At 42.9% G+C, this 27,255-nt stretch overlaps 1 protein-coding gene across 1 annotated transcript in view; it reads left to right on the top strand.

The window, feature by feature from the left end:
* Window positions 1–27,255, top strand: part of LOC126295388 (zinc finger protein 658B-like) — a 245,525-nt gene that overhangs the window by 201,848 nt on the left and 16,422 nt on the right. The window contains exon 5 of the mRNA XM_049987869.1: window positions 8,646–8,710. Within this exon, the coding sequence (XP_049843826.1) occupies window positions 8,646–8,710 (65 nt within the window). The remainder of the gene's footprint in view (window positions 1–8,645; window positions 8,711–27,255) is intronic.

Raw genomic sequence — 27,255 nt, forward strand, 5'->3', positions numbered from 1 at the left:
CTGCTGACAGACGCATCACAGTGAACGAATTGTCACGCTACGTTGGCATAGGGGAAGGAAGTGTTTTGCAGAATACTGGAAGTGTTGGCGTTAAAAAAGGTTTGTGCCAGGCGGGTTCCCAGGATGTTGACAGTGGCTCACAAAGTAACAAGAAAAGCGGTATGCAGCGAACTTTTGAAACAGTACGAGAATGGTGGCGATGAATTTCTTGGAAGAATTGTGACAGTGTTGAAACATGACTTTATCATTTTTCACCAAAGGCGAAGAGGCAATCAATGGAGTGGCATCATGCAAATTCATCCAAGAAAAAAAAAATTCAAAACCACAACTTCTGCTGGAAAAGTTATGGCTGCGGTATTGTACGATTCCGAAGGACTCTCGCTTGTGGACATCGTGCCAAGTGGAACCACCAGGTATACAGGCGCTGGTTCGAAGATGGTGTAAGGCAGTTGAGAGGGATGGAAATTATGTGGAGAAATGAAAATATTGTTCTTAAAGGATGTATCAACACACTGTAAAACTTTCAAAGATGTAGAATGAAAGATGGATTTAAACAAAATAGTGTGGATTTCTTTTGGAGTGACCCTCGTATATTGCGAACTGTACTGGCGCATGGGGCAGCCTTGTATCGCGCCTTCGCTTGTTCTAAATTTCTAAGAACGCTTATTACCAGTTTTTATTTTCCATACATTATCTTCATACATTTGTTGTTTTTTATAATAAGTGCGTCCTCTGTGTCTGCCTTATGTAATGCTTTCGCAAGCATTTTCGTATGAATCCCATGATATAGGTTTCGTAAATGTACGACAACTAGTCCGATGCTTTTTGATTTTATGTATATATTTTTAAAATCTGTCATAATATGAAAATATGATCAGTATATGAACGTTCATTATCATTGGCACTAAAAAGCGGAACATTTTCATTACGTTAATTAGAGAGTAAAGTCACAATGATTCTGAAAAAAATTATTTGATTGTCAGAATGAAGTGCAGCGGCAATGCAGTTCTTCCCTTCTCGCGGTCTCTGGCCTTCAGCTCGTAAAACATCTTTTCATTGGGCCGCGAGGACGCAAGATACGCATCCACTGACGAAGCCCCAGGCTGTCACCTACTCCATATGAAACGAACACATTTGTGTTAACCCATTCAAATAACGACGATACGATGTTGCAATGCCTGTGTTATTCTGAATTACAATGCCAAGTTCGTTTGAACATGCTTGTACGTCCAGAGGAACAGGCACTGCTGCTACTGCAGCTTTATGAAATACATTAAATGCATTCGCAATTGCAAATGTAGATAATCATCAGTTTTTGAATGGAATGACAATGAAAATTTGTGTCGGGCCGGAACTCTACCTGGATTTCCATCTTATCTTATCGCCCTACCGTTTGGCTACCCTGCACGTCTCCATATATCATTAACCATCCATCCACAACAAGCATGCAATATCGTGTTTATCAGCCGACACTGAGAAAGTGACTTTCGAGTAAAATGTCTCACCAGTTCGGAAATATACATAATGGATGTGTGAGTACAGGTTGTAGCCGCATGGCTGACGACGGACGGATGTTTGAGGTTGGCCGTGAGTCGTGCATGGATAGTTGAATGGTTGGGCGACCGCTCGCAATAAACAGGAAATCCGGGTTAGAGTACCGGTCCAGCACAAATTTTCTCTGTCTTCATTCCATTCTTCAACTGATATTTATCCATATTCGTAATTGGGAGTACATTTCATGCATACAAATAAAGCTATCGTAGAAGATTTGAAATGTAACATAGACCGAGGTGACGAAAGTCGTGCGATACCTCCTAATATCATGTCGTACCTCCTTTTCCCATCATGAGACATTGCCTCGACAAGTCAGTAGGCTCTGCACAAATTGGAGCCATGTAGCCCCTATGGAAAAGTGTTGCCAGTGCAGGATTTTGTGCGCAGACATACATCGCGATTATATCCCATAACGGTTGGATGTGCTTTATGTCTGACGATCTGGGTGACCAATTTATTCACTCAAACTGTCCAGAATACTCTTCAAACCAGGCGCGAACAGTTGCGGCCCAGTGACATGGTGCACTGTCGTACAGAAATATTTCATTGTTTTTTGGAAACATGAAGTCCACGAGTGGCTGCAGACTGCCTCCATGTAGCCGAACATAATAACCTACAGTGAACGATCAGTTCAGTTGATGCAGATGACCAGATCCATTACATGTAAACAGTTTGCAGAGCGATCATCAGCATGTACAGTGGCTTGTTGGCATCTGGGATCCATGCCTTTGTGCGGTCTGCGCCACATTATAACGCTACCACTAGCTCTTCCCAACTGAAATCGAGACTGATTTGAGCAGGTGGAGCCGGCCGTTGTGGCCGAGCGGTTCTAGGCACTTCAGTCCGGAACCGCGCTCCTGCTACAGTCGTAGGTTCCAATCCTGCCTCCAGCATGGATGTGTGTGATGTCCTTCGGATAGATAGGTTGAAGTAGTTCTAAGTTCTCGGGGACTGATGACCTCAGATGTTAAGTCCCCTAGTGCTCAGAGCCATTTGAACCATTTTTTGACCAGGCCGCAGCTTTCCTGTCGTCTAGTGTCTAACAGATATGGTCACGAGCCCAGTAGAGGCGCTGCAGGCGATGTCGTGCTGCTGCCATAGCCGTACCGTCCTACATAGCCGTACCGTCATACATCCCACGTTAATTTTTCCGGTTATTTCACGCAGTGTTGCTTGTCTGTTAGCACTGACAACTCTATGCAAACGCCGCTGCTTTCGGTCGTTAAGTGAAGGACGTCGGCCATTACATTATCCATGGTCAGATATTATGCAAGAAATTGGGTATTCTCGACACACTTTTGTCACTGAGTATCTGGCACTGTTGACTTCCCAAACGGTTTCCGAAATGAAATCTCCTGTGCGTCTAGTCCCAATGACCATTCCGCGATCGGGGTCTGTTAATTCCCGTCGTCCGGCTAGACTCACGTCAGAAACCTTTTCACATGTCTACCTTGTGTACACGTTACCTCCACCATCAGCATGTATCTGCATATCGCTCTCCCATGACTTTCGTCACTTCATTGTAGTAAACGTTTACCTGTCCTCTCTCGGGTGGGCAAGACAGCCGTATCTGCGATACAACAGCAACAACTAAGCGTGGTCTCAGGCGCCTTGCCACGGTTCGCGTGGCTACCCCCGTCGGAGGTTCGAGTCCTCCCTCGGCAATGGGTCTGTGTTATCCTTAATGTACGTTAGTGTCACTTTGATTAAGTTGTGTGTAAGCCTAGGGACCGATGACCTCAGCAGTTTGGTCCCAATTAAAAAAAATACTAATGCAATCTGAGGCAGAGTCTAGTCTTGTGTGATGGGAACCAAACTGTGCTTACATCAAACCCGACCGAGACTCGAACTCGGGACCTTTGCCTTTCGCGGGCAAGTGCTCTACCAACTGAGCTAACGAAGCACGACTCACGTCCGGTACTCACAGCTTTACTTCTGCCAGTACCTCGTCTCCTACCTTCCAAACTTTACAGAAGCTCTCCTGCGAGACATGCAGAACTAGCACTCCTGAAAGAAAGGATATTGCGGAGACATGGCTTAGCCACAGCCTGGGGGATGTTTCCAGAATGAGATTTTCACTCTGCAGCGGAGTGTGCGCTGATATGAAACTTCCTGGCAGATTAAAACTGTGTGCCCGACCGAGACTCGAACTCGGGACCTTTGCCTTTCGTGGGCAAGTGCTCTACCAACTGAGCTACCGAAGCACGACTCACGACCGGTACTCACAGCTTTACTTCTGCCAATATCCGTCTGCTACCTTCCAAACTTTACAGAAGCTCTCCTGCGAAACTTGCAGAACTAGCACTCCTGAAAGAAAGGATATTGCGGAGACATGGCTTAGCCACAGCCTGGGGGATGTTTCCAGAATGAGATTTTCACTCTGCAGCGGAGTGTGGGCTGATATGAAACTTCCTGGCAGATTAAAACTGTGTGCCGGACCGAGACTCGAAGTCGGGACCTTTGCCTTTCGCGGGCAAGTGCTCTACCATCTGAGCTACCGAAGAACGACTCTCGCCCGCGAAAGGCAAAGGTCCAGAGTTCGAGTCTCGGTCGGACACACAGTTTTAATCTGCCAGGAAGTTTCATATCAGCGCACACTCCGCTGCAGAGTGAAAATCTCATTCTGGAAACATCCCCCAGGCTGTGGCTAAGCCATGTCTCCGCAATATCCTTTCTTTCATGAGTGCTAGTTCTGCATGTCTCGCAGGAGAGCTTCTGTAAAGTTTGGAAGGTAGGAGACGAGGTACTGGCAGAAGTAAAGCTGTGAGTACAGGGCGTGAGTCGTGCTTCGGTAGCCCAGTTGGTAAAGCACTTGCCCGCGAAAGGCAAAGGTCCCGAGTTCGAGTCTCGGTCGGGCACACAGTTTTAATCTGCCAGGAAGTTTCATATCAGCGCACACTCCGCTGCAGAGTGAAAATCTCATTCTGCGCTTACATCGTCCGAAGCCTCTGCACGTCTTCCACGCTGTCCCCGAATCAGTTAATGCGAGTGAGAGGGCATTCCATTTGACAGTGACGTGCCTGATTTACTTCCCCGTCGCCATGTCTGAGAGCCACATGTGTTATTTCCTCCATATAGATAAGGTGCTAAATCGGACTGATACACTACTGGTCATTAAAATTGCTACACCAAGAAGGAATGCAGATGATAAACGGGTATTCATTGGACAAATATATTATACTAGAACTGGCATGTGATTACATTTTCACGCAATTTAGGTGCATAGATCCTGAGAAATCACTACCCACCTCTGGCCTTGATACGCCTGGGCATTGAGTCAAACAGAGCTCCGATGGCGTGTACAGGTACTGCTGCTCATGCAGCTTCAACACGATACCACAGTTCATCACTGGCGTATTGTGACGAGCCAGTTGCTCGGCCGCCATTGACCAGAACGTTTTCAGATGGTGAGACATCTGGAGAATGTGCTGGCCAGGGCAGCAGACGAACATTTTCTGTATCCAGAAAGGCCCTTACAGGACCTGCAACATGCGGTCGCGCATTATCCTGCTGAAATGTAGTGTTTCGCAGGCATCAGATGAAGGCTAGAGTCACGAGTCGTAACACATCTGAAATGTAACGTCCACTGTTCAAAGTGCCGTCACTGCAACAAGAGGGGACCGAGACGGTTTGCCATTCGTGCACCCAGGTTCGTCGTTGAGTACACCATCGCAGGCGCTCCTGTCTGTGATCAAGCGTCAAGGGTAACCGCAGCCACGGTCTCCGAGCTGATAGCCCATGCTGCTGCAAACGTCGTCGAATTGTTCATGCAGATGGTTGTTGTCTTGCAAACGTCCCCATCTGTTGACTCAGGGATCGAGACGTGGCTGCACGATCCGTTACAGCCGTGTGGATAAGATGCCTGTCATCGATCGCTAGTGATACGAGGCCGTTGGGATCCAGCAAGGCGTTCCGTATTACCCTCCAGAACCCACCGATTCCATATTCTGCTAACAGTCATTGAATCTCGACCAATGCGAGCGCAATGTCGCGATACGATAAATCGCAATGGCGATAGGCTACAATGCGATCTTTATCAAAGTCGGAAACGTGATGGTACGCATTTCCCCTCCTTACACGAGGCATCTCAACAACAACGTCTGATCAGGCAACGGTCAACTGCTGTTTGTGTATGAGAAATCGGTTTGGAAACATTCCTCATGTCAGCATGTTGTAGGTGTCGCCACTGGTGCCAACCTTATGTCAGTGCTCTGAGAAGCTAATCATTTGCATATCACAGCATCTTCTTCGTATCGGTTAAATTTCGCGTCTGTAGCCCGTCATCTTCGTGGTGCAGCAAATTTAATGGCCAGTAGTGTTTTAAACCTAACCATCCTAAGGACATCACACATATCTATGCCCGAAGCAGGTGTCGAAATTGCGACCGTAGCGGTCGCTCGATACCAGATTGAAGCGCCTAGTCCTCCATATAGGTGAGGTGCAATATCGGACTGTAGATGTGCTTTTCAGTCTGCACACTTTCGACACACTCGAAAAACACATTGGGAGATGACCTGCGATGAAAGATATACAGACCGGTCAGTGTGGCCGGGCTGTTCTAGACGCTTCAGTCTGGAACCGCGCGACCGCAACGTTTGCAGGTTCGAATCCTGCCTCGGGCATGGATGTGTGTGATGTCCTTGGGATAGTTAGGTTTAAGTAGTTGTACGTTCTAGGGGACTGATGACCATAGATGTTAAGTCCCATAGTGCTCAGAGCCATTTGAAACACATACAGGGTGTTTTACAATTCAAGTTGCACACATCTAGAGGGTGAAGAGACCGTAGGAACCCATGTGAGGAAACGTCGTCCAACAACGCTACAGAGCCTCAAAGTTGTAAGTGCCGGCTCTTGTAAGTGTATGTGTATGTTGAGTGATTACGTGATGATGGTACAAACTTTCGTGATTGATGGAGACGGATAAATGTGTCAGTTTCAGGGAAGGCTCCCTGGTTCAGAAAAAAAGAAACGTGTCGAAAGTTACAAGCGGGAATCGTTCTGAACCGTCTGATAATGGAATGTGTGTACCGGTACTGTTGCTGCTAAGGATGCAACTAACAGAAGAGGTAGTATAGATCAAGACGAGAAAAAATGTCTGATAAATATTGGCTCTAAAATGCACACCCGAAGAGCTATAACCAATTGTTTCTCTTCGCTAATGTGAAACACATCTCCCGCATTCAACAAGTGCTCATAGCTCTTCGGGTATGCATTCTAGAGTCTATGTTTACTGTTCATTTTTTGTTGTTTTGATCGACTTAATGGCCCTTCTGGACTCTGAGAATCACACCTGCAGAAACTAGCACGGTTTTAGGAAACAGCTGTCACCCGAGACACAGCTGGGCCTCTTTGTGCATGATGTACAACAGGCTCTAGATACCGGCTCCCAGGCTGATGCCATATTTCTCGACTTTCGAAGGGCGTTCGACTGAGTTGCGCATTGCCGCTTGCTACAAAAAGTGCGCGCTTACGGTGTATCCGATCACATATGCGGTTGGATAGAAAGTTTTCTGACAGACAGGGGCAGTTTGTCGTTCTGAACGGGGTCACTTCAACAGAAACAAGAGTAACTTCAGGTGTGCCGCAGGGCAGTGTAAAAGGTCCGCTGCTTTTTACGATTTACGTGAACGATCTGGTTGATGGTATTGACAGCCGGCTGAGACTGTTTGCCGATGATGCTGTAGTCTACAGGAAAGTGGTATCACACGAAAGCTGTGAACAAATCAATGAGGATTTGCAGAAAATAAATGCGCGGTGTAATCACTGGCAGTTATCTGTCAATATTAGGAAGTGTAACCTACTGCGTATAACAAGGCGACAATCCCCATTAATGTACGAGTACAAAATAAATGCCCAGACTTTGGAAGCGGTAACATCCGTCAAGTACCTGGCTGTGACTATTCGAAATGATCTCAAATGGAATGATCAGATTACACAAGTAACTGACAAGGCAAACTCTAGATTGCGGTTTATTGGCAATGCAGTCCTTCAACAAAGGAAATTGCGTACAATACGTTTGTTCGTCTAGTCTTATTGTTGGTCTGTATGGGACCCTTACCTGTTGGGTCTGATTCAAGAGATTTAGAAGGTCCAAAGAGCGGCAAGATTTGTGACTGCTACATTTAGCCATCGCGAGAGCGTTACAAATCTCATAGAAAGTTTGAAGTGGGACACAATGGCAGATAGACAACGCGCTAAATGGAAGGGGCTGCTCACTAAATTCCGAAATCCGATCTTCACCGAGGATGGAGAGCATATATTACTACCACCAACTTTCAAATCGCTCAATGATCACCATTCAAAGATAAGGGAAATAAGAGCTCGTACTGAGGCGTTCAGACAGTCGGTTTTCCATCGCGCAGTCGAACAGAGGGGGAGGGGGGGGGGGGAGAATATGACTTTGGCGCGAATTGTGTACTCCGCTAGCGGAATGTATATGTAGATGTAGGCACTGCCATCTCTGAAGTTGCCTGCCGTACAATCTTAGCAGCAGAACTACCGGTACGTCTATTCCACTGTCAGAGGTATCAGAATCGTTTTCGTTATAACTTTCACTTCGTTCGATTCCGGCAAACTACCCTCACCTCAAATAGATGCATGTAATAGATGGATTTATCCATCATCTTTCAGAAATTGTAACATCATCACGAAATCACCACGTATGTGCAAACATGTGTAGCGTCATTGGATGACGTTTCTGGATGTGGTTCAGATGGCTCTGAGAACTATGAGACTTAACATCTGAGGTCATCAGTCCCCTAGAACTTAGAACTACTTAAACCTAACTAACCTAAGGACATCACACACATCCATACCGGAGACAGGATTCGAACCTGCGACCGTAGCGGTCGCGCGGTTCCAGACTGAAGCGCCTAGAACCGGTCGGCCACACGGGCCGGCCTCGGATGTGGGTCCCTACGTAAAATTTGATCTAGTAAGTCCCCTTTACAGCCTCCATAAGTGTTTAGCATGAACTGTGTGACACCCTGTATGTTCTCACCCGTGTCGCAGACTCCTGCTGACTTTGCACGTGCAGTGGCCTGTTGAATTTTCCTACAAACATTGACTCCTTTTTTGTCTTTTTCTTTCAGGATAAGGAACACGCCAGTCTCGGAGCTCGCCACTATGAGAATGCTTCTTCACCGAGTTCTTGGAGGTTAGTCTGAGCTTAAACAACTTTTATTATGCCTATCCATGTATAACAAGCCAGGTAAGGATCCATTTGAAAATGGTAATCATATTGTTTTGCACTCAAAATTTATACTGTGTCTCACACACACTGATCTCTGCCACATTATACTCGTACACTCACGGAAATGGAGAGTGTTACACCACAGAGCACCGGTCTGAAAATTATCAAACTTGGTGGAGATATTGATTTATGTTGTTGTTCCTATTTTTGTTGTCTTCAGCCCGAAGACTGATCTGATTAGGTTCTCCACACTAGACTACGCACGAATCATCATCTCTGAGTGACTACTGCAACATACATTCATTTGAACCTCCTTACTGTCTCCCACTACAGTTGTTACCTCCCCCTCCCCCCCCCACCCCAGCGCTTCCCTCCATCATCCAATTGACGGTTATTTGATGCCTAAGGGTGTCTCCTGTCAATTGACCCTCTCATTGTCCGCCCCTGATAGCTTAGTGGACAGCGAGACAGAATGCCATACCTGACGGCCCGGGTTCGATTCCCGGCTGGGTCGGAGATTTCCTCCGCTCAGGGACTGGGTGTTGTCTTGTCCTTATCATCACCATTTCATCCTCATCGACACGCAACTCGCCACAGTGGCGTCAACTCGAAAGACTTGCACCTGGCGAACGGTCTACCCGCCGGGAGGTTCTAGCCATACGGCATTTCCATTACCCTTTCATGTAGTTAAGGTCTGCCACATATTTCTTTTCGTCCGAATTCCATGCAGAACTAGCTCATTGATTACGTGATCTGCACGTATGACCTTCACCACTCTTCTGCATCTCCACAGTTTAAAAGTTTCTTTTCTCTTCTTGTCTGAATTGTTTATCATTCACGTTTCAGTTTGTACAAGGCTACACCGCAAACAAATATCTCCAGAAATGATTTAAATTAAATGTTATACTTTTGACCTCGTTACCATTCTGAATTTTATATGCAGGGTGTACATAAAGTCCGGGAACACTTTCAATTATTTATTGCACAAGAACCAAACGTTGTACACATATCACGTTGTTGTTTTTGTTTTGGTCAACAGTCCTGAGAGTGGTTTGATGCAGCTCTCCATGCTACTCTATCCTGTGCAAGCTTCTTCATCTCCCAGTACCTACTGCAACCTACATCCTTCTATCCTTCTGAATCTGCTTAGTGTATTCATCTCTTGGTCTCCCTCTACGATTTTTAACCTCCACGATGCCCGCCAATGATAAATTTGTGATCCCTTGAAGCCTCAGAACATGTCCTACCAACCGATCCCTTCTTCTGGTCAAGTTGTGCCACAAACTTCTCTTCTCCCCAATCCTATTCAATACTTCCTCATTAGTTATGTGATCTACCCATCTAATCTTCAGCATTCTTCTGGAGCACCACATTTCGCAAGCTTCTATTCTCTTGTTGTCCAAACTATTTATCGTCCATGTTTGACTTCCATACGTGGCTACACTCCATACAAATACTTTCAGAAATGACTTTCTGACACTTAAATATATACTCGATGTTAAAAAATTTCTCTTCTTCAGAAACGCTTTCCTTGCCATTACCAGTCTACATTTTATATCCTCTCGACCATCATCAGTTATTTTGCTCCCCAAACAGCACAACTCCTTTACTACTTTAAGTGTCTCATTTCCTAGTCTAATTTTCTCAGCATCACCCGATTACTTCGACTACATTCCATTATCCTTGTTTTGCTTCTGTCGATGTTCATCTTATATCCTCCTTTCAAGACACTGTCCATTCCATTCAACTGTCTTCCATGTCTTTTGCCGTCTCTGACAGAATTACAATGTCAAAGTTTTTATTTCTTCTCCATGGATTGTAATACCTACTCCGAATTTTTATTTTTATTTCCTTTACTGCTTGCTCAATATACGGATGGAATAACATCGGGGATACACGTATCACACATATGTCATTTTGAAGAGAAAGCGTGAAAGTTTTCTTTTCCTGTTTACCGCCACAGCGTAATTTGGTACTTTGCCTATCGACAGCGCTAGTCGCAAACATGACGAGTTCAGGTGTGCAGCACGCTTTCTGTGTGTTGCAGTTCGACAAAAACAAGTGTGCTACAGCTGTTCAACGGATGGTGCGAACCAAGTACGGTAAGAAGCCACAACAATGAAGTCCATTTACCACTGGCACAACAAATTCGTTACGACGGGTTGCATGTGCCCGGCAAAGGAAGCGGATGTCCCAGTGTGAGCGAAGTGAATGTGGAGCGCGTACGAGAGACATTCATAAGGAGTCCAAAGAGATCAGTGCGTCGTGCATCCCGTAAACTGGAAATGGCTCCAATGACAGTGTGTAAAGTCCTGCGACAGACGCTGTCTATGAAATCATTCAAACTGGAGCTAGTGCAGAAGCGCAATGACGATGACAAAGACAGGCGTTTCCAGTTTTATTCTCAGTTGCAACAATTGAATGAGGATTGGGATGGCATTGTTGATCGCATAATTTTTAGCGACAAAGCCACTTTTGACACTAATGGGGAAGGCATCAGGCATAATTGTCGAATCTGGGGTACAAAGCATCCACACGAATCCATTGAGAGCGTGATTCTCCAAAGGTAAATATTTTTTGTGCCTTGTCACATCGAAAACTGTGCAGACCAGTCTTCTTCGCCGAGAGCAGTGTCACTGGATATTCCTACTCCGACATGTTGCAGCAATGGCTGATGCCTCAAAAGCAATTGGTCTCGTATGTTCATCTTTCAGCAGGATGGGGCTTCCACCCCATTTTCATCTTTTAGTTCGTGGGTACCTGAACACGGAGCTGACGCATCGATGTCTCGGCCGCTCTACAGAAGGGGACAGCAGTTTAACGAAATGACCTCCCCAATCACCAGATCTCACTCCGTTTAACTTTCTACTGTGGGGACACATTATAGCTCTGAAGCTTCCTGGCAGATTAAAACTGAGTGCCGGACAGAGACTCGAACTCGGTACCTTTGCCTTTCGCGGGCAAGTGCTCTACCAACTGAGATACCCAAGCACGACTCACGCCCCGTCCTCACAGCTTCAATTCCACCAGTACCTCGTCTCCTACCTTCCGAACTTTACAGAAGCTCTCCTGCGAACCTTGCAGAAATAGCACTCCTGAAAGAAAGGATACTGCGGAGACATGGCTTAGCCACAGCCTTGGGGATGTTTCCAGAATGAAATTTCCACTCTGCAGCGGAGTGTGCGCTGACATGAAACTTCCTGGCAGATTAAAACTGTGTGCCCGACCGAGACTCGAACTCGGGACCTTTGCCTTTCGCAGGCAAGTGCTCTACCAACTGAGCTACCGAAGCACGACTCACGCCCGGTCCTCACAGCTCTACTTCTGCCAGTATCTCGTCTCCTACCTTCCAGACTTTACAGAAGCTCCTCTGCGAACCTTGCAGAACTAGGACTCCTACAAGAAAGGAAAGCTTCTGTGAAGTTTGGAAGGTAGGATATGAGGTACTGGCGGAATTGAAGCTGTGAGGACGGGGCGTGAAACATGTTTGGGTAGCTCAGACGGTAGAGTACTTGCCTGCGAAAGGCAAAGGTCCCGAGTTCGAGGCTCGGTTCGGCACACAGTTTTAATGTGCCAGGAAGTTTCACATCAGCGCACACTCCGCTGTAGAGTGAAAATTTCATTCCTCATTAAAGATCTGGTGTATGTTCCACCTATACCACGTGATGTAGCACAGCTCTGAGAGAGAATACGGGAAGCGACTGCCACAGTCGACGATTCCATACAGGGACAGGTATGTAAAGAATTCGATTACCGTATTGACGTGTGCAAGGTCACTCATGGCTCGCATATCGATTGTTTGTATTAAAAAAAAATCGGAGTTTCTCTTCAAAATGCGAGATGTATGACACCTGTGCAATGTTTAGTTCTTGTGCAATAAATAATTGAAAGTGTTCCTAGACTTTATGTACAGCCTGTACACTCTACTCTGGCACTCGTTAGTTATTTTCCTGCTCAAAAAGCAATACTCATCTACTGGCTTTATTGTCTCAGTGTCCAGTCCGCCCAGATAGCTCAGTGGTCAGCGTGACGGATTACCGTCCTACGGGACCGGGTTCGATTTCCGGCTGGGCCGAAGATTTTCTCCGCTCAGGAACAGGGTGTTGTGTTGTCTTCATCATCATTTCATCCCCCTCTGGCGCGCAGGTCGCCCAATGTGGCGTCGAATGTAATAAGAGCTGCACCAAGGCGGCCGGACCTGCCCCATAAGGGACCTTCCGGCCAATGGCGCCAAAGGCTCATTTCATTTCCATTGTCTCAGTTGCTGATGAGTCTTCCGAGCAGTATGGACGTGGTCGAAGATACAGCCGGCGTTGAAGACACTTTTCGGTTCCTGACGTCTCGTCCAGAGTTGCATCGGACGTCGGAGTTGCTTCCAGCGACGCTCAACCTGAGTCGGACGTCGGAGAGCGACATACTATGTGAAGTGGGCGTGGTAGACTTTATACATGATCCGCCGCATTCAGACATAAAAACCTGTAAAGGATCTATCGGTTCTGCAGAGCCACTCACCATATATCATTGAATTTCATGGCTTCTTGTTTTCTGTTAAAATAATCAATATGCTTCTATACGAGGTGCATTCAAGTTCTAAGGCCTCCGATTTTTTCTCTCCGGACTGGGAAGAGATAGAAACATGCGCATTGTTTTAAAATGTGGCCGCGTTCATTGTCTATACGTCCCAGAGATGGCAGCACCGTACGGCAGATCGAATTTTACCGCCAGCGGCGAGAATGAGAACTGTTTTAAATACTTAAAATGGCGACGTTTTCCTTACTTGAACAGCGTGCAATCATTCGTTTTCTGAATTTGCGTGGTGTGAAACCAATTGAAATTCATCGACACTTGAAGGAGACATGTGGTGATGCAGTTACAGATGTGTCGAAAGTGCGTTCGTGGGTGCGACACTTTAATGAAGGCAGAACATCGTGTGACGACAAACCGAAACAACCTCGGGCTCGCACAAGCCGGTCTGACGACATGGTCGAGAAAGTGGAGAGAATTGTTTTGGGGGATCGCCGAATGACTGTTGAACAGATCGCCTCCAGAGTTGGCATTTCTGTGGGTTCTGTGCACACAATCCTGCACGACGACCTGAAAATGCGAAAAGTGTCATCCAGGTGGGTGCCACGAATGCTGACAGACGACCACACCGCTGCCCGTGTGGCATGTTGCCGAGCAATGTTGACGCGCAACGACAGCACGAATGGGACTTTCTTTTCGTTGGTTGTGACAATGGATGAGATGTGGATGCCATTTTTCATCCCAGAAACAAAGCCCCAGTCAGCTCAATGGAAGCACACAGATTCACCGCCAACAAAAAAATTTCGGATAACCGCCAGTGCTGAAAAAATGATGGTGTCCACGTTCTGGGACAGCGAGGGCGTAATCCTTACCCATTGCGTTCAAAGGGCACTACGGTAACAGGTGCATCCTACGAAAATGTTTTGAAGGACAAATTCCTTCGTGCACTGCAACAAAAACGTCCGGGAAGGGCTGCGCGTGTGCTGTTTCACCGAGACAACGCACCCGCACATCGAGCTAACGTTAAGCAACAGTTTCTTCGTGATGACAACTTTGAAGTGATTCCTCGTGCTCCCTACTCACCTGACGTGGCTCCTAGTGACTATTGGCTTTTTCCAACAATGAAAGACACTCTCCGTGGCCGCACATTCACCAGCCGTGCTGCTGTTGCCTCAGCGATTTTCCAGTGGTCAAAACAGACTCCTAAAGAAGCCTTCGCCCTCGCCATGGAATCATGGCGTCAGCGTTGTGAGAAATGTGTACGTCTGCAGGGCGATTACGTCGAGAAGTAACGCCAGTTTCATCGATTTCGGGTGAGTAGTTAATTAGAAAAAAAATCGGAGGTCTTAGAACTTCAATGTACCTCGTATTTCGATGGTTTCTAGTGGATAATAGTATGTCATAGTAGATAAAATTTTGATTCCGTAAAGCTCACTTCATGGTTTCCTGACTGAAGACCGTGCTCTGTTACAGATGATTTTTCTGTTTTACCTAGTCGGCAACGAGTTTTGTTCTTTCGGTCTTTTATTCAAGATTCTCTTGGTAGTTCCAGTGTAGAACTTTCCACAAGTACACGGAATCTTATATACTCTACCGAGCGAGGTGGCGCAGTGGTTAGCTCACTGGAGGACGACGGTTCAATCCCGCTTCCGGCCATCCTGATTCAGGTTTTCCGTGATTTCCCTAAATCGCTCCAGGCGAATACCGGGATGGTTCTTTCGAAAGGGCACGGCCGACTTCCTTCCCTATCCTTCTCTAATCCGATGAGACCGATGACCTTGCTATTTCGTCTCCTCCACCAAACAACCCAACTCAACCCTCTTACACAGGGTGGACATTGATAGTGACCGGGCCAAATATCTCACGAAATAAGCGTCAAACGAAAAAACTACAAAGAACGAAATTTGTCTAGCTTGAGGGGGGAAACCAGATGGCGCTATGGTTGGCCCGCTAGATGGCGCTGCCACAGGTCAAACGGGTATCGACACCGTTTTTTTTAATAGGAACCCTCGTTTTTTATTACATATTCGTGTAGTACGTAAAGCAATATGAATGTTTTAGTTAGACCACTTTTTTCGCTTTGTGATAGATGGCGCTGTAATAGTCACAAACAAAAGACTTAGAATTTTTGACGAACAGTTGTTAACAGGTAGGTTTCTTAAATTAAAATGGAGAACATAGGTACGTTTGAACATTTTATTTCGGTTGTTCCAATGTGATACAGGTACCTTCGTGAACTTGTAACTTCTGAGAACGCAAGCTGTTACAGCGTGATTACCTGTAAATACCACATTTTGCAATAAGTGCTGAAAATGACGTCCGTCAACCTGGGTGCACTTGGCAATACGTGTAGCGACATTCCTCTCAAGCGCGAGTAGTTCGCGTTTCGTAATGTTCGCACATGGATTGACAATGCATAGAGTCGACAAAAGATTCTACAGTGACAGTCTCAACAAACTGGTCTCTCGTTAGAAGAAATGTGTTCCTTGTCGGCATGACTATGTTGACAAATAAATATGTAGACATGGGTAATAAAGATGTACATAGTTGATGAAGTTTGTTTTATTTAAAAAGCTTTGAGTTTTCCCATGAAAAATGTGGGGGCATTACTTTTCAGCACGCCCTCGCAGCAGTTATACGAAGGGCGGAAGTTACTTACAAGAAGAGGTCGCCAGCGGTGAAACCGAAATTTTGAAACTGTCTACACAGTAACGTAGGTTACAGTACGCTTGTTCGCCCACTGCTTGAATACTGCTCAGCAGTGTGGGATCCGCCCCAGATAGGGTTGATAGAAGAGATAGAGAAGATCCAAAGGAGAGCAGCGCGCTTCGTTACAGGATCATTTAGTAATCGCGAAAGCGTTACGGAGATGATAGATAAACTCCAGTGGAAGACTCTGCAGGAGAGACGCTCAGTAGCTCGGTACGGGCTTTTGTTAAAGTTTCGAGAACATAGCTTCACCGAAGAGTCGAGCAGTATGTTGCTCCCTCCTACGTATATCTCGCGAAGAGACCATGAGGATAAAATCAGGGAGATTAGAGCCCACACAGAGGCATACCGACAATCCTTCTTTCCACGTACAATACGAGACTGGAATAGAAGGGAGAACCGATAGAGGTACTCAGGGTACCCTCTGCCACACACCGTCAGGTGGCTTGCGGAGTATGGATGTAGATGTAGATGTAGATGTAGATGTAGACGTAGACGTAGACGTAGGTTACGATTCCAGGTATCACTCACTGCAGCCATTCACCTTGGTGAGCCATCATTTGCGAGTAATTGACGAAAGAGAAATTCGGAATTCTGTGCGAAAAATGGTACTATATGTTCGGATAGTGTAGTGTAATGGATAGGATAACAGCTCCATGTGCAGGAAATTGGCGGCTCAAATCTTGTGAGGTGCGCAAAAAGCTTTTTTTTATTTCAAATCTTTATCGAAATTCCTTTGATTGTTATTTTTTGCCAATAAATTGGTTTAAATGTAATTTTTTTATTTCCGTTCCTTTGTCATATAACTTTAATCATAATATCGACTTCTTCGTTTGATATCGTTTTTCTTCCTATCATTCTTTCTCCGCTTGAAATCTTTGTTCAAGTGCTTTTAATAGATTTTATGTATTAATTTTGATGTAATTTCATTTGTTTTATCAACCTGTTTTTTCGTCCACATTATTGCGTTCATTATATCTATTTCTCACTCTGCTTGGGTTTAGTTTTACTTATAAACCCGTCTTTCATTTAAATTTTCATCTGCGTAATTTTGTCCATAGTGCAATGGGTATTTAGGATATGTTTTAAAGGTTTTACGACGAGTAACATGCAAAAATTGATTATCTTGTAACAAAATACATTTCTCACACAATTGCACAAACATAAAAAAGTATTTCGTCTTTTATTTTTTAACTGATAGATTGGAATTTTCAAATAATTGAGTATTACAATAAATAAATATAATGAAATTCATATTCACAAAAATTCAGACTGGAGAAAGAATGATGTAAAGAGAAAATGAAAGAAAGGAAAAAATTCGTACAGTGATTAAAATGGTGTGACAAAGGAATAGAAATAAAAAATTACATTTAAACCAATTAATTGAATAAAAGTAATGATCATAACCATTTCGAAAAAGATTTAAAAATTAAAAAGTTCTGCACAAGAAGCTGTTATGGATCCATTACACCCCACAACCTCACAACACAATGTAGCATTTTTGTAATGCTATTGAATGTCACACAAAATAGTTAGTTTTCTTTCGTCAGGTAACTCTCAAACGAGTACCCCTCAGGGTGAATGGTTGCGCCTACCTAACCCATGTTAACTTATGCAAGTATTTGACCCTTTTCTGGAAAAACTATTTGATGCAGGAGCTTAATATTTTTACTGTATCTTACATGATGCTAATAGAGTCAACTGTACTAAAATCTACTTTATCCATTTTATAGTTTTTAATAATTTTTTAATTTATTAAAAAAAAATTAAGTTTTTTCTGCAGATAATATTTTCTTGTGAACTTCTTAATGAGGGAATATTGATGAATGCAGTACCAGAGGTGGCTTTTTATTTTATGGAGAGTCTCTGAAAATTTCATTCATTTATCTATGATAGTTTCTGATATAATGGGGCATATATACTGAAAATTTTAGTTGGCGGAAAACTGACTTAAAAGAAAAAACTTTTGAAATTTTTTACTTACAGTTAATTAAAACAGCCCTGCTGCATATGATGGCCCTTCTTTGGCCTCTCTAGCAGGTCTTCCAGCTTCTTTTTCACCTTCCTGGATGTTTCTCTTGCTTTCTTAGCCATATTAGATGCAGACCTGTCTGCATGGGCTATCCTCATTTAATCGCAATGTTGCAGCCCAGTGATCATATTTTCACCAGGATTATTTCCCAGCTTTTTCATTACCCAACAATTTCCAATATTAAGACAACTGAATGTAATAACAGCATCACGAACTCCTAGTATGCATGCCTACAAATACTGTTTTAGGAAGGCGGTTCCAAATTATGCTGATGAAACATTCATTTGGGTTCTGTGTCTGCCCATGCAGACATTTCCTTAGTAGGTCAGAATGAGCCAAGTCTCTGAAAATATGTTTAATTGCTGTAATAACAGCAGCAGGAAGAGAATGCTGGTGAGATTCTCCAGTTGCCTGAGCCCTATTGTATTTGCACCACGAGTTTTCTCCTGGTGGACACAATCTATGACATGGCTTGTCATCAGTAGAGGATTTATGAAAGAATAAGGCCCAAACATCTCTCTTCGTTGCCTCCATATTTTCTTTATTTCTCCTAATTCGGCGGGGTCCGGGATTTTCTCTGCCTCGGGATGACTGGTTGTTGTGTGATGTCCTTAGGTTAGTTAGGTTTAAGTAGTTCTGAGTTCTAGGGGACTGATGACCATAGATGTTAAGTCCCGTAGTGCTCAGCGCCATATTTCTCCTAATTGCCTGCCCATAGTATACCTGCAAGTTTTCTATAACAACTACTTGCAATCACACTTGAATAAAACTAATTTCGTGTTTGAAAGCAGAAACAAAAGAATACCGACCGTTGCATTCCAGGGATAGTCAAGACACTCGGGAGAAAATAAATCCCCAACGTGTAAAGTAGGGGATATAAAGATCTAAAATATATGCAGAAAAGTGGGTTTACAAAAAAGTGGGCGTGACACACAAACACACGTGGTAGGAAAATGCTCGTTAATTTTTTTTTCACAAAATTCCTTTTCAGAGTACTTAAATAAACCCTTGATCCATCGAAACATGATGAAAACGGAAAATCGATTTTTTTCGACCTGAACCACGGTGTGGTCCCCTCAATCTGCATCATGTAGATACTTCCAGGACCGCCTCTTGATAGCGGTTTAAGCAGCTCATAAATATGTCTTCCGCCATTTCGAGTTCTCATCGGCATATAGACTGGACAAAAGAACGTGGTAATAATGTAAGGGTAACGGAGGGCGCGTCGGACCCAGCCACGTTTGCCAAATAAGCGTAAGCGGAGCGTGCGCTGATTCGGAAGTACTGCCATGATTACATCGCAGCGACCAGCGTGCGAAAGTTTGCCAGCTAAGCTGATCGGGTGAGATGCGGGTGTATCCGGCAGAGAGGTTTTGGCCGACTGAGCTGCTGTTGTTATTTCTGTGCCAATGTCAGCTGTGTAGCTGGTTTAGAGGCAGGACCATTTTCTGCAGAGAATGTGATTTGAGAAATAGAAAACAGCGTTGTTTAAGGGGGGTAGGACGTCAAACGGGCCGACTTGGAGCAGGAGAGGCACCACAGGATATTTTCATTTCCACTGTCTATACTTTTACAAATAAATTCACCAAACTTTGTCAGCATCTCCAGGAAGGATACAGGATTCACACCCATTGCGGTGGAAGTTCGAAAACGCAACAAAATAAATTTTTTTGCGTGCGAAATTTCATAATTTTTTCAGTCACTAATGGCAGCATTTGTTGCTATAGGTACACTTTTCTTCATAAGTTAGAGAGATTCTTCGATGAATTTTGCGCAGCATGCATACCATACTCACAGGTGTATGAAACTATAGAATTTATTTAATTTATGGAAAAACGAATGAACTATTATATTTTAAACTTCATGCTAGAAAAACACAATTTTTTTGGTTAATTACCTCAATTTTTACCACAGTTTTTAATAGATTTGGAAAATTCTAGAGTTTCATACACCTTTGAGCATGGTTTGTATGCTGTACAAAATTCTTCGAAGAATCTCTCTTACTTATGAAGAAAAGTGTACCTACAGCAACAAATGCTGCCATTTGTAAGTGAAAAAAATTAAGAAATTTCACATGTAACAAAAAATTATTTCGTATGTTTTCGAACTTCCATTGCTAATAGTGTGAATACTGACTCCTCCCTGGTGATGCTGACAAAGTTTTATGAATTTATTTGTAAAAGTCTAGACAGTGGAAATTAAAATCTCCTGTGGTGCCTCTCCTGCTCCAAGTCTGCCCGTTTGACGTCCTAACCCCCCCCCCCCCCCCCGCCCCCCTAAAGCACAATTTATTACTTCTCTTTCACCGTTCCCGTAGTTTACACTTGCTGGTGTCTGTCTTTGTTTATGCTGTACACACACTAGCAAAACTTAAAACATGTGACCTTTCGATTTCATGCTTAATAGCATTGCTCCTTACAAAATGGTTCAAATGGCTCTGAGCACTATGGGACTTAACATCTGAGGTCATCAGTCCCCTAGAACTTAGAACTACTTAAACCTAACTAACCTAAGGACATCACACACATCCATGCCCGAGGCAGGATTCGAACCTGCGACGGCAGCAGCAGCGCGGTTCAGGACTGAAGCGCCTAGAGCCACTCGGCCACAACGGCCGGCGCTCCTTACACTGTGACATGTTGGCTATCTCAGTACAATGCCGGTTACTGCAGTATAGCTTATTTCCTTAACAACTTCATGGCAGTACGATACATTCAATTTAATGACTTAATATCCAGCAAAAATAACAGAAACCTCGTGTGCAACATAACTAGTCATCAATAGGAATTTAAATAAAAACTTTTGTAATATCTCCTTTAGGAATTGTCAGTTTCCTGAACGAATAAAGAACGCAACAGTGAAACTTCTTTAAAAAAAGATATATCCAATTGTAGACCTATATATGTACCATCAGTGTTCGCTGAAGTTATCGAACTAAAACTGCCCTACTCTCTTTTGTCTCTGAGGCACTGGACAGATCGAACAAAAAGCTCTGAACACTAAGCGTCTCCTATCATTTAGCTAATATGCTCTGCTGTGCAGAAGTTGGACCATTATGTGATAACAGTAACAGCTGGTTCCTCTAATATATTTTAAGAACAGACAGTGAAGATCATTCTTAAGAGTAATGAGAGCGGCTATGAAGTGCAGACTGATGGGTACACGGGTAATTGAGGTGTGCCTCAGGAGTCAGTGCTAAGGTCCATCACTGTTCCCTTTGGATCCCTACGTAACTCGGTGCTCTCCGATACACACGATCGAACAGCGGAGGAGTGGTACTCAAGCGTCAACTTTAGGTTACAATATCTCCGGATCTAATTAACATTTTACAATGCAACAAACGGCACTGATTACGTATTTGTTTATATGTTCAGATGTGCTGACAAAACTAACGGGGTTCCATTAAAAAAACGTAGGTTTATGTTAAAAAACATACTTCCGTGCATTATTTTATGGTTTGTATTCGCCAGTTACACTAGCCCCTCTCCTCACGTTCGGTCTGTGGAATCGATTCGTCAGTATTTGATGTGGTTTACGAAATATATCCAGCGGTAACGTTAGGTGACTCACCCTGTACATACCTTTTAACGCTTCAGATGACCAATGTAATTGAGAGCCAGATGGCCTTCAAAATAACGAGTCAACCTCTATGAAGTGCCAACGGCCACTTTGGGCGTGGAGGATAGGGTAGAGGTAAGAATCCCCCACCCCCAGCCTCGTGGAATGGGAAACTATCCCTGAAGGCGGATGAGCCACCAAGACCGACGCCATGGAAGTGCAGAAAGCATCCCATCTAATAATGTATGTATCCTTACTGATCCAGAGTTTTGGAGCCTGAGGCCTGGTAGGAGAAGAGATGAGGCTTCTCAGTCGTCGGAGAAGAAGCAGGAAGACCACAAAGAGATGGAAAATATGGATATAAAATTGGCACTTGGAATGTGTGAAAGCCATTAAATCTTCGGAAACTGAAGGAAGTAAAGAGGCTATCACAAAGTGTCTACCGGATATTCTATGACTGTGCGAGACAAAATCAGCTGGAAATGGTGACCTTCGATCAGAGATGTCAGAATAATTTATAGTCGAAACCAACAGTCCGGGAAAAACTGGGTATCTGTTGCATTAAGAAGGAGATGGATGCATAATATAATTAACGCCTACCATTTGAACAATAGAATGTTAATAATAAAGTTAAACGATAAACCAGGTGACATAACAATAATTCAAGTATGTTTACTAAAGAAAAATAGCAACGATGAAGAAGCAAATATATATATATATATATATATGAGACTGTTGAAAAGTTAATGGAAGTGATAAAAATGAAAGACAATATTATTCTCTTGGGAGATTTTAATGTGCCAGTAGGCATACAAGAGAACTGCAGATGTGCTGGTAAGTTTGGATTGGGAAGAATGAACTCAAGAGGTGATAAATTATAATTTTGTGAATAACATGAGATGGTAAATAAAAGACACATTCTATAAACCTCCAAAGAGAAAATATTTTGTGTGAAAAGCACCTGGTGACGGGGGATGGTATATTGTTGATTATATAGTAGTAAAGCAGGGTTACGGGAACCAACTGTAATTTAGTCACAGTTACCCAGGTGCTAAGATACAGGATGACCCAGACTTAACGGTCAGTATGACAGGAACTCTCACTTGAAGAAAAATATGTATATGCCCTATTCTGAATGGTTGCTGAGATAGAACACATCTAATATACAATTGTTTTTGTTATAGTGTCGTGACTGTATGTGTCTTACCATAACCTCTCGATTGGTTGTGGTGGTACAGTGAACTAGCTACCAATAAATAAATAAATAAATAAATAATAAAAAAAACATCGGCAGACCTTAAGCCATTAAATTTTTGTGTATGAGGTTGGATTAAGTCTGATATGTACAAGCAAAAGATGAATATTTGAGATGAACTGCTTATTCACATCATGGGCTCTTGAGCAGGGAACGTCCAGAGCCACCTCGACAAGCAACTTGTGTTCTCCCAAGAGTGCACAAATGCACTGAAATTGGTGGTAAGATATTCCAACATTTGTCGTGAACTCTACAACAGGCGTAATGTGATTGTATGATAATGCTTGCAGTGTGAAAAATACGTATTTTTCAATGAATACTTTGTAAAACACATGTTGCGATGCTTACTAATAGTTCCACATGTGTGCATGTGCAAACCTGAAAATGCATTGAATAATACAGAAAGTAAATAAAAATATGCATTAAATGCATTGTGTCTCAGAAACAACTGTGACTAGACCATGTGCCCATATTAGGTTTTTGGTACAAGTGTTCGTTGGTGTCATATCACCGAATATTGACACCCTGTAGATAGTGACCAAACACTTGTAGCAAAGTGCGGTATCTGTTGTAACAACACACATGAAAGATCCAAATAAAAGGTTATTATATAAATTGAAGGCCAGAAAGGTTGTGCAAGAATTGAAGTGTGCAATAATTGAATCAGAAAGGGAAGAAAGCTGTTGGAATGTTATCAAGTCAGATGTAAGATGCAGGTATAGATGCATTAGGCAAAAGGAAGTTACCGCCTAGGAAGTCTTGATGACCCCAAAAATTAGAACTTATTAACAAAAGGAATAGACTAAAAAATAGTCCTCATCAATTTAAAGGAATTAAAAGAAGAAGATACGAACAATGTGCTATTTAGAGATAGAAAAGTGGCTCATTGTAAAGAACTGAAAGATGACTTTAAACATGGAAAACAGAATGAAATTTACTCCAAGATTAAGTACAGGCAGAAAACCAAGACTAACACAGTGAGAGATAAAAATGCAAAACCGCTATTTGACATTGAAAATGTAAGTGTCGGATGGAAAGAGTGTATTGAAGACCTGCACAGTGGTGATAAAATTCGAAGTTTAGATAAGTATTGTGAAGATGAAAAACTAATCAGTGAAAACAATAAGGTACCGCCAAGAACAAAGGAGGAGTTCTTCCCTGCACTGATTAGGTCAGAATAAATTGAAGCACTGGGTATAGATGACACCCTTGGAGAGCTCCTATAGAACAGTAGTAACAACATCAAAAGTAAATTGTTTATTGTGGCATGCAGAGCTTATGAAGAGGGCATGATACAACTTGACTTCTTCAAAAGGGAGTATTGCATTTTGCAATAGGCCAAATACAAGGAATTGTACTAGCCCTTCTGTCAAATGCATTTACAACAGTAGCCAGTAGCTAAAGAGAGGATTAACAAGAAAATAGATTGGAACCTAGCCAATGATCAGTTTGACTTTAGGACAGGGAAAGGAATGAGAGAACCAATATTGTCACTACATCAATTTTTCGAAAGTAAATGAGAGAGAAACACAAAAACATATATTCCATTTGTTTTCCCAGGAAAGCATTTGATATGGTTGATTGGAAGTTATTATTTAAAGTAGAAGGTGACTGGAAAGTGAAGCGTTTTATTTTGAGTATGTACAAATGTCAAAGTACTGAACTGGATAATAATGATAACAAAAAGAAGCAAAAATCAGAAGAGGCATAACACAGGGGTGCTTTTTATCGCCTTACTTATTTAATATGTTCATCCAAGATTCATTAAAAACACTGAAAGACAAGACACCTTAAATCAAAGTTAATGATATTGATGATGACATTGCAATAGTGGCAAACTCAGGAAAATAACGAAATAAAATGCTTAAGGTTCCAAATCAAGAAACGACAAAACTAAAACATAAAATTAATATCAAGAAGACGAATGTGTTGGTTATAGACAAGAAAAGAGGTACAAGTAAAACTGACATAAAAATTAGCAGTGAGCAACTAGAGAAATTAACCCAATTGATAAAAATAGGCAATGAGCAGCTAGAGAAATTAACCCAATTGAACCATTTTGTACAATTGTAGAGAATGTGAGTGTCTTAAGGAAATGTAGAGAAGAATAGCACTGATGACGAGCGCCTTCCGGAATAAGAAGAAACTTCTGTTGAAAAAGAACATCGGTTTCCACTTTAAGAAAATATTTGTGAAGACCTTTGTGTTGAGTGTCTTGATATGGAGATATTAAATGAGGACGTCAGCGAAAAAGGAGAAAGGTCCCCTCAAAGCTGTGGATGGGAGAGTGTAATCCACAATTCAAGTAAAACGGAAACTGGCATTTTGTTACACAGAATGGGCCTATGATTGGTGAGTCTGAACAGTCCAAATTCCTCAGTCTTGAGATACATCAGTGGTAGTCAACCTGGTCCCTGCTGCTCTCCAGCGGGCAAACCAGCTTACACAGTGAGCAGCAGATGGCAGGGGTTTTAAAATTTTTTTCATTATATTTCATAAAATTTTGATATGAAGTATTTGGTAAGTAATTATTTCTATATGCTTTAACTTGTCGAACCTCTGCTTTTTAAATTTTATACGTTAAAGCTACATCCCTATTTTTAATTCACCATTACTGTAGAAATGGTGGGTGGTTACAAACTTTTACTACCAATGCAGCTACAAAAGTAAAAATTTTGGTTACCCCTGAGACAGATGGTAAGCTACCTTGGGAAGCCCATGTTCAGGAGCTTATTCGAGAACTGAATGGGACTGCGCAGCTGATCCCGGCGGAGGTTCGAGTCCTCCCTCAGGCATGGATGTGTGTGTTTGCCCTTAGGATAATTTAGGTTAAGTATAATTTGTACAGAAACCAGATGGCAGTTATAAGAGTCGAGGGACATGAAAGGGAAGCAGTGGTTGGGAAGGGAGTGAGACAGGGTCGTAGTCTCTCTCCGATGTTCTCAATTGAGCAAGCAGTAAAGGAAACAAAAGAAAAATTTGGAGTAGGTATTAAAATCCATGGAGAAGAAATAAAAACTTTGAGGTTCGCCGATGACATCGTAATTCTGTCAGAGACAGGAAAGGACCTGCAAGAGCAGTTGAACGGAGTGGACAGGGTCTTGAAAGGAGGATATAAGATGAACACCAACAAAAGCAAAACGAGAATAAAGGATTGTAGTCGATTGAAGTCGGGTGATGCTGAGGAAATTAGATTAGTAAATGAGACACGTAAAGTAGTAAAGGAGTTCTGCAATTTGGGGAGCAAAATAACTGATGATGGTCGAAGTAGAGAGGATATAAAAAGTAGACTGGCAATGGCAAGGAAAGCGTTTCTGAAGAAGAGAAATTTGTTAACATCGAGTATAGATTTAAGTGTCAGGAAGTCGTTCTGAAAGTATTTGTATGGAGTGTAGCCATGTATGGAAGTGAAATCTGGACGATAAATAGTTTGGACAAGAAGAGAATAGAAGCTTTCGAAATGTGGTGCTACAGAAGAATGCTGAAGATTAGATGGGTAGATCACATAACTAATGAGGAAGTATTGAATAGGATTGGGGAGAAGAGAAGTTTGTGGCACAACTTGACCAGAAGAAGGAATCGGTTGGTAGGACATGTTCTGAGGCATCAAGGGATCACCAATTTAGTATTGGAGGGCAGCATGGAGGGTAAAAATCGTAGAGGGAGACCAAGAGATTACTACACTAAGCAGATTCAGAAGGATGTAGGCTGCAGTGGGTACTGGGAGATGAAGAAGCTTGCACAGGATAGAGTAGCATGGAGAGCTGCATCAAACCAGTCCCAGGACTGAAGACAACAACAACAACAACAACAAGTAGTGTGTAAGCTTAGGGACTGATGACCTTAGCAGTTAAGTCCCATGAGATTTCACCAACATTTGGACAATTTTTAGAGAAGTGAATGCTACTACATTTTCCTTTAGAACAGTATATGCAGTAAGTGATATTCCAATATGACAGTTTGTCTATTTTGCTTATGACATACGTTATTATAATATGGCACAACTTGTACCATGTGCAGATGGTACTTTTAGCTCAAAACGAGCAGTTTGAGCAAACCTCCTGTTGAGCTCTGTTCAGGATTGTGGGAATTCTGAACTTAGTTTCTCAATATTTATTTTCTTTAATATCAATTGTTTCTCAATATTTATTTTCTTTAATATCAATTCTTTTTAATAATCCAATCTACATTTGAATTGCACCTTTTTGACTCTCATGCTTAACGGCGTGCAGTATCTGCATCCACTTTCGATAGGCTACCTGAAGAATTAAAACAATTCTGTACTACTTACACTTTCATGTTCAACATTAAAGGGTTGGCTCATGGATTATTGCTCATACTCTGCTGGGGAGTTGCTCAAAAGTGTGGCAGGTCGCGGCAGAGGTTCGAGTCCTCCCTTGGGCATGGGTGTGTGTGTTTGTCCTTAGGATA

The sequence above is a fragment of the Schistocerca gregaria genome, chromosome 11, assembly GCF_023897955.1.
Source record: "Schistocerca gregaria isolate iqSchGreg1 chromosome 11, iqSchGreg1.2, whole genome shotgun sequence".
Classification (NCBI taxonomy): domain Eukaryota; kingdom Metazoa; phylum Arthropoda; class Insecta; order Orthoptera; family Acrididae; genus Schistocerca; species Schistocerca gregaria.